Genomic DNA, 12,080 nt, shown 5'->3' with positions numbered 1-12,080 from the left:
GAAAGGACAATATGCAGTTTTCGAGACTTCGACCACAGTTTCACCTCTTGTCTGCGGAATAAACTTATCTGAACAATAATTACACCATCTACTAAATTACTAGTTCCATTTTCATTCTCTCACGAAGAGATGACAATCCCCTGATTTCTTTACTCAGTGCTTTACTCACTGAGGACGACAACCTCGGCCATTTCAAGGACGTCATTCCAAAATACAAGTTTGCGTCAATGAACCATGACCATCTGTTGTGACGCAAGCCAACTTGAGTAAAAATCCTTTTTTTCAGTTTCAAACGTGGTTTTTTCATCGGACACTTGATAGCCGAAATTTTCAAGCCTTAATTTAGAGAAGACATTCGTTTACCTTTCCTATCCTTTATCAATCTGTGCCGTCTTTTTTTGAGAGAAAAATGACGTCATTTTACTCACGAGAATGAAAATGCGGTGTGTGTAAGTATACCCAGCTGTACTTAGGGAGTAGGTAGCCAAGTTGGTCGGATGGGCAAGTTCTTATCCTGTGTTTAGCCACCACTCTGAGATACAACGTCACTTGGAATAGAGCTTTACGAATTTTCCGCTTACTTTCGTCCAAAATTCCTGTTTCTTCGAGGGTCGGACAGATGTACAAAAAGGGTGACAACTGCCAAAAACTGCCCATCTGCCCAAAAACCCAATGCATGCTATGCTGGATACCGTTTCATAAAAATAGGAGTTCTCGTTTGCATCAATTAGAATTATTTTCTGCTAATGATTTTCCTGAAGAGGTTGTTTAACTAAACGCAGATTAGGAAACTTGTCATTTCACCAGTGACTCGGAGCTGGGAGATTGAAACAAATTACTTCAAAGTATTAACACGAACTTGTGAAGAATTCGCTGATTCACCAGAACCATGACAGATGAGAATGTAGATGAATATCTCCATGGGTTGTCTGATGGGCACAATGTTTCAAGCCTTGCTCTGACGTGGAAGGGTTGGTGAGAAATTGAACAAACATGGCGCGTTTGATTCATCATGTCGTCAACTGACTTTAACCCCGCCGCGGTCCCTACTTTTCATCTCTCACACTGTTGCAGTCCACGAATATTTGACAGGGACCCTAGAGTCACCGGAACCGGCTACTTTTCGTAATTCTGGAAAGGAAGTATTTGTACAAGCAGGTGTAGACTCATCTGAGGTGAAATCATTGCGTTCGAAATTACCGCTTCGTTCTGGAGGACAGTCATTTACTTGGCCAGAGCTAGAGAGCTCTCCGCCTGCCGCTTGACTCGCACTGCATGGCGCCACAACATCGAGTTGAGAATTGCGCAAAAGCGGAGGATCAAGAAATTGTCCCATTAAAGAAATCGTAGATATTTTATACAAAGAAGTTCGTTCTTGGGCGGCGCTTGGTGATGGTGGTCCGCTGCCCCCCGTCACTGGAGAGGACGCTTTCGATGTTCTTGGTGGCGAAGCGCTAAAGTAAATGTCCGCCTTTGAAGGAAGAATTTTGAAACTAATTGTTAATTCTTTATAACGTTATGATCATACTTAAAAGGATTTTTTTTTATTCCAGCTACAGATTAAAACTTAAAAAGAGTGACACTGGGATAGAACGCGTACAATCTCCTTCTTTCTTTCAGACAAGGTCCAAAGGGACTATTCCAAACTTGCGCATCGTCCGACAAGTGACTTGCGTATGCTCGGCATCTCACTCGTAGAAGAATATAAACAGTCTACAGCCAAGTTATCGGTATTCTCCGTGACAAATATTGTCAAACAAAGACAGCCACCTGGGGTAATCCAAAGTTGAGGCCAGTGCATATGAGAGAGAGGGCGGATAGAGTTAACTATTGTAAATACTGTTTTCTACCCGTGTAAACCATGTGAGCGTTAGCCCTACAATAGTTAATTCTGTTGAAATATAAAGTGCTACACGGCCAACGTTTGCAAAAACGTAACCCTTCCTTGTACTTGTACATATTCATTGCCGTGAATTTGAGATCTTCAATTCCTTGCTCCCGTCTGACCTTGTAGCTTAGTCGTTAGAGCAACGGTGATCAAACCCAAGGGTCGTGGGTTCAATTCTCACCCTGGTCATTGTTTTTCTCTGTCCTTGTGTGGGCCCGTTTCCATTAGTAGGGCTAACGCGGACATTGTTTACATGGGTAGAGAACAGCACTTCATATTACCCTACAATAGTTAGTTCTGTTGGCATATGAAGTGCTACACGGCCAACGTTTGCGAAAACGTAACCCTTTCTTGTTTGTTTAAGAATAACTGAAAATGACTCGGTCGATCGCTAATAGAAGCATTTAGTACACTGCTTGCTTTAAAACCACAACTTTTGTGACCTTTTTTCCCAATAGTAATAACTGTGGAACTGCCTGTGTAGAAATGATTCTCAAAATTTAACGTTTCCGAAAACGTATTGGGACCAGTTAGCCCAAGTGTTTGACATCCAAAACAATCCTCGTGGAGCTTCTGTCGTGACTGAAGTTATCATGGCCATAGACTGCAAAAGTAGTTAACTTTAATTTTAACCTTTTTGTTGCTGAGGTTCCAAGGGGTTGACAGCCAGCCCTTTGTGGTCTTAAATCATTCTATAAGTTTCTGTCTTGTTTACGTGTGCTCTACTGAATTATCTGTAAATGTCTTTGTAAAAAGGCGCACATTAAGAATTTAATATGAAATAGAGAATAATCAGATACAAGCGTACCTTTGCTGATATGAGAGCGACTTTCGGCAAAACCAGCGTGTGGACTAAATTTGCGTTGACAACGAGACGTATTTCTATGGTGTTCGTGGTGAAAGCGAGTAGATATGGAAATGCACAAACTAAAAATAAATGCAGAAATCAAATTAAGCAACTACATCGGTTGCGTCAGCTTATGTCGCGGGGAGTTTTGCGCGTTTGGACCGCGCAAACGAGCAGCAAAGCCGCAAAAAGGCGCGCAAGTGCCACGAGAACGCCACCCTATTCCCACGCGGCGTTGCCCCCTGCTTGCGCGCTCGCGCTCGACAAAACGCCCAGCTACAAAAAGAACGGTTGCTTGAAACTTGAATTCATTTGTACTTGGCTAGAAAATGGAAGCGCTATAACTGTACATACCGACTGAGTTGGGAGCCGAATTCCACTGGAATGCGAAGTTTGATGACTGTTCTCCTGTTAATCTTTTAAATATAGACTGGTCTGGAAATAGAATTTAATGAAAAAGTACAGAAAAGATTTTGAATGCAACGTAAGGCTTAAAGCAACATTTGTTGCACGAGGAAGAAAAGGTGATTTTTAACACAATTGCTTTTAATCTGGCAATCTGATTGGCTAATTTCTCGTTGTCGATAAGAGTCTAGACAACGCTGTACGCGTGATGCTCGCGTCAATTTGTCACGCAATGTAATAGCCAATCAAGAAAGCCCATTTTGGGAATAAACCAATCATGTTGCGACAAAGTTATAGACAACGTTTGCTCTTTCTTCGTGTCATAATAATAATAATAATAATAATAATAATAATAATAATAATAATAATAATAATAATAATATGTTAATAATATGTGATCTGCTAATCGCCCTTTCTCTCAGTCAAAGACTGAATTACTAAGGACGCAGCTCAACGAGGTCGGGCCGAAGGAGCTGTGCTGCCGGCAAGGCGCTCGGCCCCTGAACACGACCCATGTGTGACCTCGGAGCACAGCACCACAGCCTGATGGAATATGCCGGGAGTCGATTTTGAGGAGGGAGGAAAACCGGAGTACCCGGAAAAAAACCTTCGGAGTCAGATTGAGATCGACTGAAACTCAGGCCACATACGACCCGAGGCCAGAGTTGAACCTTGTGGGTCACAGAGGTGGAAGGCATGGTTTTTTTTGGTCACGCTCTGAAATAAAACTTTCTTTGGCGTTGAGTATTGTGGTAAAAACCAAATCGAAAGTGGTCCAGCGTTATCTGTACTCTTATCGACAACGATGTTCGTCATCACAGTGGTCAAAATTTGTTGTGGACTCAGTCGGCGTCCACAACATTTTGACCACTGTGATGACGAATATCGTTGTCGATTTAAGCAATAGAGGACATTTTCCGTGTTCCCATAGCCCCATCTAAACACGAGAGGGAGTTGGGAGAATTTAAGACAGTTATGCAATCCCGAAACGTAGTCGAGGGTTTGCATAACTGTCGAGAATTCTTCCAACTTCCCCGAGTGTTTAGCTGAGGGTATGGAAACACGGAAAAAAGTCCCCTATTGCTTTTATTGAATATTTGAGGGAAACAAATGAAGGGAAATTCTTGATTGAAAGAGATTTTCTTGATACACGCTCATATTTTCTACCAGCTAATCAAAACGCGCGTCTGACGGCATATAACCAATCAAAATTCGTGTGATGTCACAGCCGTGTTTCCATACTCTCATCTAAACTCAGCTTTTGACCAATAAGAGTGCACGTACTATCCTGATTATTTTATAAAAGAGTTCAGACAACGCTGAACCACTTTCGATTTGTCAAGTGTCATTGATTTAATCCATCTATAGCATAATTTATGTAACTTACGATTAAACGAAATCAACAATTCCGATTCCTCCTCTTCGTACACGTCCACTGCCGAGACTAGAGTTGCTTTCTGCAAAGAGAAGCCGACAAATATATCCTGTTGTAATGATTTATCTGAATACATCTAGATTTAAAGACGAACATAATTTTATCTAACGGGGTTGAAACTGGAGACCATGGGCCCGTTTCTCGAAAGTCCCGAAACTTTACGGGTCGTTTTCGGGTGTCATAATTCCCTTTGTATCTCAAGAACGAAGGAGATTTAAGTCGTCAAACTTCACAGTCAGTTTGCTTTTTGTTACCTTGAAAACATGTTAAAAGGTCAGCTTTCCTGAAAAAGCGGTTGGCAGGTTCACAAATGGCTTTTGGGGCCCAAAACGTTTCGGGGCTTTCGAGAAACGGGCCCCTGCGCGCTGTTTTCATGAAAAATAATTCTGTACTGTTGATAAAGCCGGCATCAAACATATAATCGTATTTTCTTCAAATCTGAGCAATGGTACTCTAGAAACGGGCCCCATGTCCAGTAAAATTATACGAGAACATAAATGTGCGTCAAAATATTGTTAAAAAAAAATAAAAATAAAAAAAAAATGTGCGTCAAAATATTGTTATCGATTTGCGATGATTCTCCAATTTGTTTTAAATTGTACGATATGTAATATTGCTCCGGAAGATTATGTTGTATTGTCATCAAAACGATTTTGAAAGAGCCAAAGCTCACCTTTTGTCTGTCAAGGGTGTGTATTCTTGACACCTCTCCGTCTTCGTCAATGAGATCGAACTGATGCTTGTAACCCACGCAAACAAGACTCTTGCGAGCATTTGTGTTCACGAGGGTCATTAGAATAGGTGCTTCGGCAATCGCAACTTCCTGTTAAGTACAAAAGTGAAAGGAATAAAACTGATGGTGATGATGATGATGATGATGATCATGACGATGACGATGACGATGATGATGACGATGACGATGACGATGACGATGATGATGATAGTCGTCGAGTGGGTTTGTAGGCAGACTTTAAATCTGGAGTTCCCGGGTTAATACGATTCCCACTGATCCCAGGTTGCAGTTTTTCTAGAAGTCACTGTCTGAACTCCCGAGCTGCGATCGTAGCAAACTGGCCGGCCTCCCACCAGTTTGGGACCTTAAGTTTCTTTCTCTATTTGCATCATTTATTTTGTTGTCATTGGCAATGGGAGGGACCGAGGATAATACAATGACGATGGTGGTGGAGATAGTGGAGTTGGTGATGGTGATAACGATAATGGTAGAGGGGTTTTCAATTGAGTGTTGTGAAACAAATACCAAAGTAATTAATTTAACCAATCACAGCATGTGCAAACAGCAATTCTACGTAACTTGCTCAAAGCGCGGCAAGAATCGCGCGTGCAAGTCTTCAGTTTGGTTTTCCCTCTCATTGATTGATAAACTGGCGCAAGATTTTTAAGCGGTCACTAAGCGTAGCAACTGCAATCACGTAATTACTTTCGACATTCATTTGAAAACTGCTCTCTAAAATATAACTGCGACAAAACCTTAAGAAAATGAGAAGAAACGATTTTGTCATCATAACTCCGAATTTTCGAAGGACTTTATCAAGAACATAACGCTTCGTCTGAGCACATCGGGGTGCAACAACGATGATCAGTTTACACAAGAATCAAACCTGGATGGCCTCAAATCCATTGGCGACATCTTTATCGTTCGTCATTGACCAAGTGCTTCTCACTGCATCGTATTTCCATCGCAGCAAGGTCACCTTTCTTCCTACAGCTACTGCAAGCTTCAGCTGTTTCTCACTGGACTGACTCAAGGCGAACAAATGACACCCTGTAGGAGTAACGAAACAATCCAATTTTAACAGTCGAGACAAATGTCGAGTTTGCTTTGGTTTTTTTCTTACGACTGTACGTTAAATGACATCGCATTTTCGATTTGTCCTCTCGTTGGTTAAGATCGTACAGTTTATCCAGGGAATCAGTGCAACCTACAGGTAAGAAAAGAATCTACTCGCAGCAGATAACTCACTACTAGAGGAGGTCCCATGATTTATGAGTCAAATGGTCAATGAGTCAGTGAGTCAGGAGTCACGAGTCAATGAGACTCACAGTCAATATAGCAATAATTTATTGATTAAACCCCGGTTTACACTACAGAAAATTGGCACGGGTCCCAAAAAATAAGGTTCGGCTCGGATAAAATTTGCAGTGTAAACAACCTGTCAGTACCAAATTTCATCCGAGCCGAACCAAAATTCTTACCCGTGCTCGGACTACCTCGCCGAAGGTCCCAGCACGGGTGAAAATGGTACGGGTGCTGAAAAAATAGGCACGATTCGGATAGAACAAGTAGTGTAAACACTTGAAAGGGCCAAGTTTGAGCCTTAATTCATATAGGCTAGCTGTTTTTTAAACTACATTTCAAGATGGCGGCTCATTCTCCACCAAAATTACGCAGACGTTCTTCATAAAAGTTGAACTGCGCATGGCTCCATGAGAAGTTACGTGGGCTTAAAAATTTTGGTACGGTATTTTTGGTACGGTAAAAATAGTGTAGAGTAAACGAAGTTTGCTGTGCTCTTTTTTGGCAGCCGTGCCAATTTCACGGGAGCCGTGCCAAAAAAATTCTGGAGAGTAAACCGTGATTAGGCCTAAGCACTCTCTGACATTTTAGCTTTCATTTTATGGGTTAGGGTTAACTGCACTAACTCACTGACTCATTGACTCATGGACTCATTGACTAAATTGATTCATGACTCATAAAACACTTTATACTCCTAATAGAGAGATAAACGGCAGACTGCACGGAAATTTCGTTTAAGTCACACTTCTGCTATCACCAGTCTCCTTACTAGCTCGGTTTGTACCACCGAAAGTGAAAATTCCGATTTTTAAAAGGCTGCAAGGCATCAAAATAAAATAAAGCATAGATTTTGTTGATTTTTTTTTTTGTCTATCTCAGAAAACCATGATGTTTCAGTAGAGTAAATGAACAAAAACCCGTCATTTACACTTCAAAGCTACGGTGGATTACCGGGAAGTCTCTCTAACCTTACCTTTGCTTTTCTCAACTCTGTGGCCTTTGCAGAACGACCTCGACTTCGGTTCGTCGTCTTCGTCTTCAAAATCCGTTAATCTGAACACGTATAACTTCGGCGAGTGAAATTCCTTACCTAACAATCACCAGAAAGACTTGAGATATCTGTTATCCCAGTAAAAAAAACTGAACAGACACTTGCCTAAGTTCTAAGCCTTTTTACTGAAATCTCTGACAGGTCTCTCATCATGGAAGTGTTTTAAGGCGGCTAACATATGTTAAGCACCAATGAGCTTGCACGCAATACGGAACAACAGTATGATTTTTGAATCCTAACCAAGTCTCTGGATCTTATGCATTTTTAGTCATCTCGCCCGATCGTGATTTTCTCTAGCAATGGCCATGATTACAACAGCAGACAGAGATGTGCTGGAGTCCGAACGGAGGGTGCAGGTCATTGTTTTACCATTACTCAAACAACCCAAACCTTTTCAAAAATGCTAACCTTAGGCTTAAGCATTATTATTTAAGCCTAATGTTAGCATTAGTAAAGTAAAGTAAAGTAAAGTAAAGTAAAGTAAAGTAAAGTAGACCTTATTTAACGTCGATAACTCGTAACAGTAACTTTTAAATACTGACAAACCTGAGGTCGACGGTGCGCTCATTTTACTCCCCCCAATCCATCAGAGCTCCGTTTTACGGGTATTTAAAGCTGCTTAGCTACACGGAAAGGAAAGGAGTCGAAACAAGGATGCGAGATCCGGGAATCGAGATCCGGGAATCGAACTCAGGACCTCTTGCACCAAGGCCGCGCACTAACCGACTGTGCCATCCTTGCTCCAGTAAAGGTTTGGGTTGTTTCAGCTATGGTATAACAATGGTGATCTTCAACCCTAACCTGCAGTTTACACCCTCCAGGTGTCCGAAACGGTTTCATCCTTCTGATCGAAATACTGTGGCATCCTGTTGCAGCAAGTAAAAAGTGTGGTCTACAGTCTCCAAACTAATGAACTTGACCTTGACCATTTCAGATGACACAAAAGCAACTTATCTAATAATTGCCAGAAACCCATAAGGGTTGAAACGTGTACCGGCCCCTTGTGTGCTGGGAAACAAGCTTCTGAATATTCAATTTGCTAAGTACCATATTTGGAACAACAAGAGAGAAACATTCAACCAATCAGTTTGCAAGAACACCGTGACGCAATACCACCAATGTTCTCGTGCGAAATTCACTGGAGCGAGGGGTTTCCAAATATGGTACTTAGCACTGAATATTCGGAAGCTGTGAACGCGCGTTACATGTTTCAACCCTTATGGGTTTCTGTAATTGCCTAATATCACTGAAACCGTTTACCTTTGTCAACTCGGAAAAGAAAAAGTCCAAACCCCTCCACGACACTCATTTGTTTTGCAACCACTGACTTGTCGAATATGTAACGATGTTTCTTGCCTAAAACGCAAGGTTTACATGACTTAATAAGTTTCTCTAGAATTGTCAAATATCAGCTTCATTGGCAGTGGGCGTGGGTAAGATTTCCTGTCTTGCTGAAACTTGCCTTACAAATCAATTAAAAGTAAAGGCTTGTGACTAAAATGGGTCCACAGAGGCAGGTTGGACAAATTATTACAAATGCATAACAAACAACTGGGCCAAACCGGCAGTTCCATGCGCCCCAAGCAGGGTGGGTAAAGGCGTTTTATGTTCGCCCTTGCCGATAACATGAAAGAAAAAACGACGAGGCAAATAATTCGTTCACAAGTATTTAGCTGTTCCCGTCATTGTTATATGGGAGATTTCTAAGGAACTTGTCATGCTATCACGGGCGTTTTCCCATAGCTCTGTGGCGGCCATGTTGGCAGCATGTTGGTCTTTCAAACTGTTCAATGTTCTTTTGTTTTGAAAATCTAACAGTGAATTGAAATGCTCGGGAGCACAGGAGTCATGCACCCGGCCACGAGAACAGTGTGGCCCAGTGGTTAGGGCGCTTGCCTTGAGATCCGGCGATCCCGGGTTCAAGACCCGCTCCGACCACTCGTTGAATTTGATCCTGGAAATCCCTGGTTCAACTTCCCAGCTGCACTTGTAAATAGCCAACTGGTTTGCCTCCAGAAGTTGGGATTCTTAACAGTTGTTGTTGTTCTGTTCTGTCGTTTCATTGTGTTTCATTGGCCCTGAAAAGCCCCTATGGGGAGCGGCCAATTAAGGTATGTATTGTATTGTATTGTATGTAATATTGCGGCTGAGAAAGCAAAAAGTCAAACCTTGGATCACTTGAATGCCATCCTCCGTGCCCAGCACCAAACTGTTACCTGTGGTGGAACCAAGCAACCAGATTAAATAATAATGGAAAATACAAAATGAGTGAATGAGTAGAAGAGACAAGCTAAATAGGAGTGAATACACGGAGACGTTTAACGAAGTAAAACAAAGAAGGCAACATGTCCTACCCCAAGAATCACCGCAAAATATCTTGGACGGAAAATTCTCATAAAAGCGCAGAGGTTCCCACGGCTGAAAGAGTCCAATGAGAACAGCAAATAGTGAGAAAAAAATGTGAATGATAAAGACTGATTTATATCAAAGAGTATAGACGTTTCTCAATGATCATGTGATTCTAGTGGAATCACCTGTTTACCTCTCCATAGAACGATAGGTCCCGACACAGATTAAAACTGCACATGGAGATGGTTAACTGGCAAATCAAATCGGCCAAATAATTAAGTGAGAAATGTTGCTCTATTTATTGATAAATGGGAAACTTTATGGTACTGTTAGCTTGACATTGTATGAGTAATGTCTCTCTGGATATTTGAAAAGGATGGAAAATTTAGCTGATAATCGAGTTTTCTTGGATTTCACATGATGTTGGTGTCCCGAGCCAATCCTCTGGGAAATGAACTATATTAATATGCAAACTTTTTCTTTTGTTTTCGTTAAAAAACATGGCTGCTGATTACGTAAGTGAAACCCAAGAATACTATCATTTGACCCTCATTCAGTTTTATCGTATTATGGTAGCAAAGATTTCTACTACCACACGGCCTATACTCAAATCACAACCTAGAGAGTTTGAAAAAACAACAACAACAACAACAACAACAAAATTGTTCTTCAGAGGCATCAATCTATTTTTGACGACTTCTTTTGCGCTTTGGAGTAGTTGCAATATAGCTTGCGTTTAAGGACCTCAAAAGTGTTTCACTAGCAGAGAGATGCACAGAGTGCACCAAATCACTAACAAAGAATATTACCTCGAATCTGGAATTCCCTGCTGTGCTTGCTAAACTTGTCGGGGCATCGCCCTTTACAATCGTCTGCAGCTTCAAGGACTGAAGAATAAGGGAAAATTTTTAACTGTTTTAAAAGAGGACTTTATTTCAAACAAAAGGAAAATTGCAAAAAAATGAAGCCTCCCAGTTCCTTACTTGTCCTAACTGTAGAAATGCTTGCTCTCGTTCCATTCCTTTGCGGCGATTTCCTCTGGAAGAATTAAGCGCGTCATTCCACGATTTTTGGGCAACGAGTTTCTGTAACGGAAAGTCCTGATTCATATAAATGAACTTTTCCTATCTATTCGCACCCCATAGTAACTACTTTTTACAGAAGTTACTAACAATGCTGACACCTTGCAAATGCGCATGTGGTTATCTTTGGAGGTGTAGTGGTTTGCGCACCTGACGTCTCTACCGGTGCCGGTGACACGCTGTCGTTATGGGATTGCAGGACGGCAGGACGGGATGGGGGGGGGGGGGGGGGGCAGAAACACTCTCAGTTGCTTCATTTTACTGAAACTGGGATAAGCTCCGGCAGTGTGCGACTTTGCCTTTGTCTTGCACGGTTTTTCTTTTTAAATGAAATTCTAACGACCCTTTAGATCAAGTCCAACTTACTTCGTGCATGTGGTCTTGAAGAAGCCTCTTTATCAAACTGTCAAGAGTCCGCTGACGCCTGTTGCTGAATGTGGGCGACGCATACACAGCTTTCTCTCCGTTCATTACTACAAGTAAAGTAAACCAACCAACACTGAAGCTTGTGAGACTGTGTAAAAAGTAAATTCTAGCAAACAGGAAATGCAACTGGAAAAAGGCAATCAGCTTTTTATTTACGTCCAGCCGGCGTGCCGGAGTTGAACTCGCGATCACCCGAAGAATGATACCCAGTCCGGCAGAGCGGACAGCACGTGCCTACAAATGTAGCGCCTTAACCAATGAACAACGCCGAGAGGGGAAATCCTCAATGGACCTACGATCCGAGTCAAAAGACTTTGGGACACTTGCCAAATTTGGGGCGAAAAGCAGAGAATTTACTGTACATGCTTTCATCGTTATACGAACAAAGCGTGTTGTTCTTTCGCTGCCTTTTTCGTTCCCCCCTTCCCCCGAGACAATGTTGAAACATGCGAGCGATCGATGAAAGGATCTTGATTTTGGAGATCGACCGTAAAAAATCAACATTGTAATGGGGTGAGGGGGAAAAGCGGGAATTGTCCCAACAATTTTGACAAGGATTGTA

General features: G+C 41.9%; 1 protein-coding gene across 1 annotated transcript in view; it reads right to left on the bottom strand.

Annotated features, from left to right (window-relative positions):
* Positions 1–286: 286 nt before the first annotated feature.
* Positions 287–12,080, bottom strand: part of LOC138025823 (GTPase-activating Rap/Ran-GAP domain-like protein 3) — a 36,124-nt gene continuing 24,330 nt past the window's right edge. Inside the window, exons 15-27 of the mRNA XM_068872983.1 lie at positions 11,459–11,565; positions 10,994–11,095; positions 10,820–10,897; positions 10,016–10,079; positions 9,830–9,877; positions 8,922–9,017; positions 7,584–7,700; positions 6,195–6,358; positions 5,249–5,398; positions 4,528–4,597; positions 3,090–3,170; positions 2,697–2,815; positions 287–1,471 (exon numbers count right to left, since the gene is read on the bottom strand). Coding sequence (XP_068729084.1) covers positions 1,061–1,471; positions 2,697–2,815; positions 3,090–3,170; positions 4,528–4,597; positions 5,249–5,398; positions 6,195–6,358; positions 7,584–7,700; positions 8,922–9,017; positions 9,830–9,877; positions 10,016–10,079; positions 10,820–10,897; positions 10,994–11,095; positions 11,459–11,565 — 1,607 coding nt within the window. The 3' untranslated portion in view covers positions 287–1,060. The remainder of the gene's footprint in view (positions 1,472–2,696; positions 2,816–3,089; positions 3,171–4,527; positions 4,598–5,248; positions 5,399–6,194; positions 6,359–7,583; positions 7,701–8,921; positions 9,018–9,829; positions 9,878–10,015; positions 10,080–10,819; positions 10,898–10,993; positions 11,096–11,458; positions 11,566–12,080) is intronic.

The sequence above is a fragment of the Montipora capricornis genome, chromosome 2 (assembly GCF_036669925.1).
Source record: "Montipora capricornis isolate CH-2021 chromosome 2, ASM3666992v2, whole genome shotgun sequence".
NCBI lineage: Eukaryota > Metazoa > Cnidaria > Anthozoa > Scleractinia > Acroporidae > Montipora > Montipora capricornis.
This window is presented reverse-complemented; position numbering and strand designations above follow the sequence as displayed.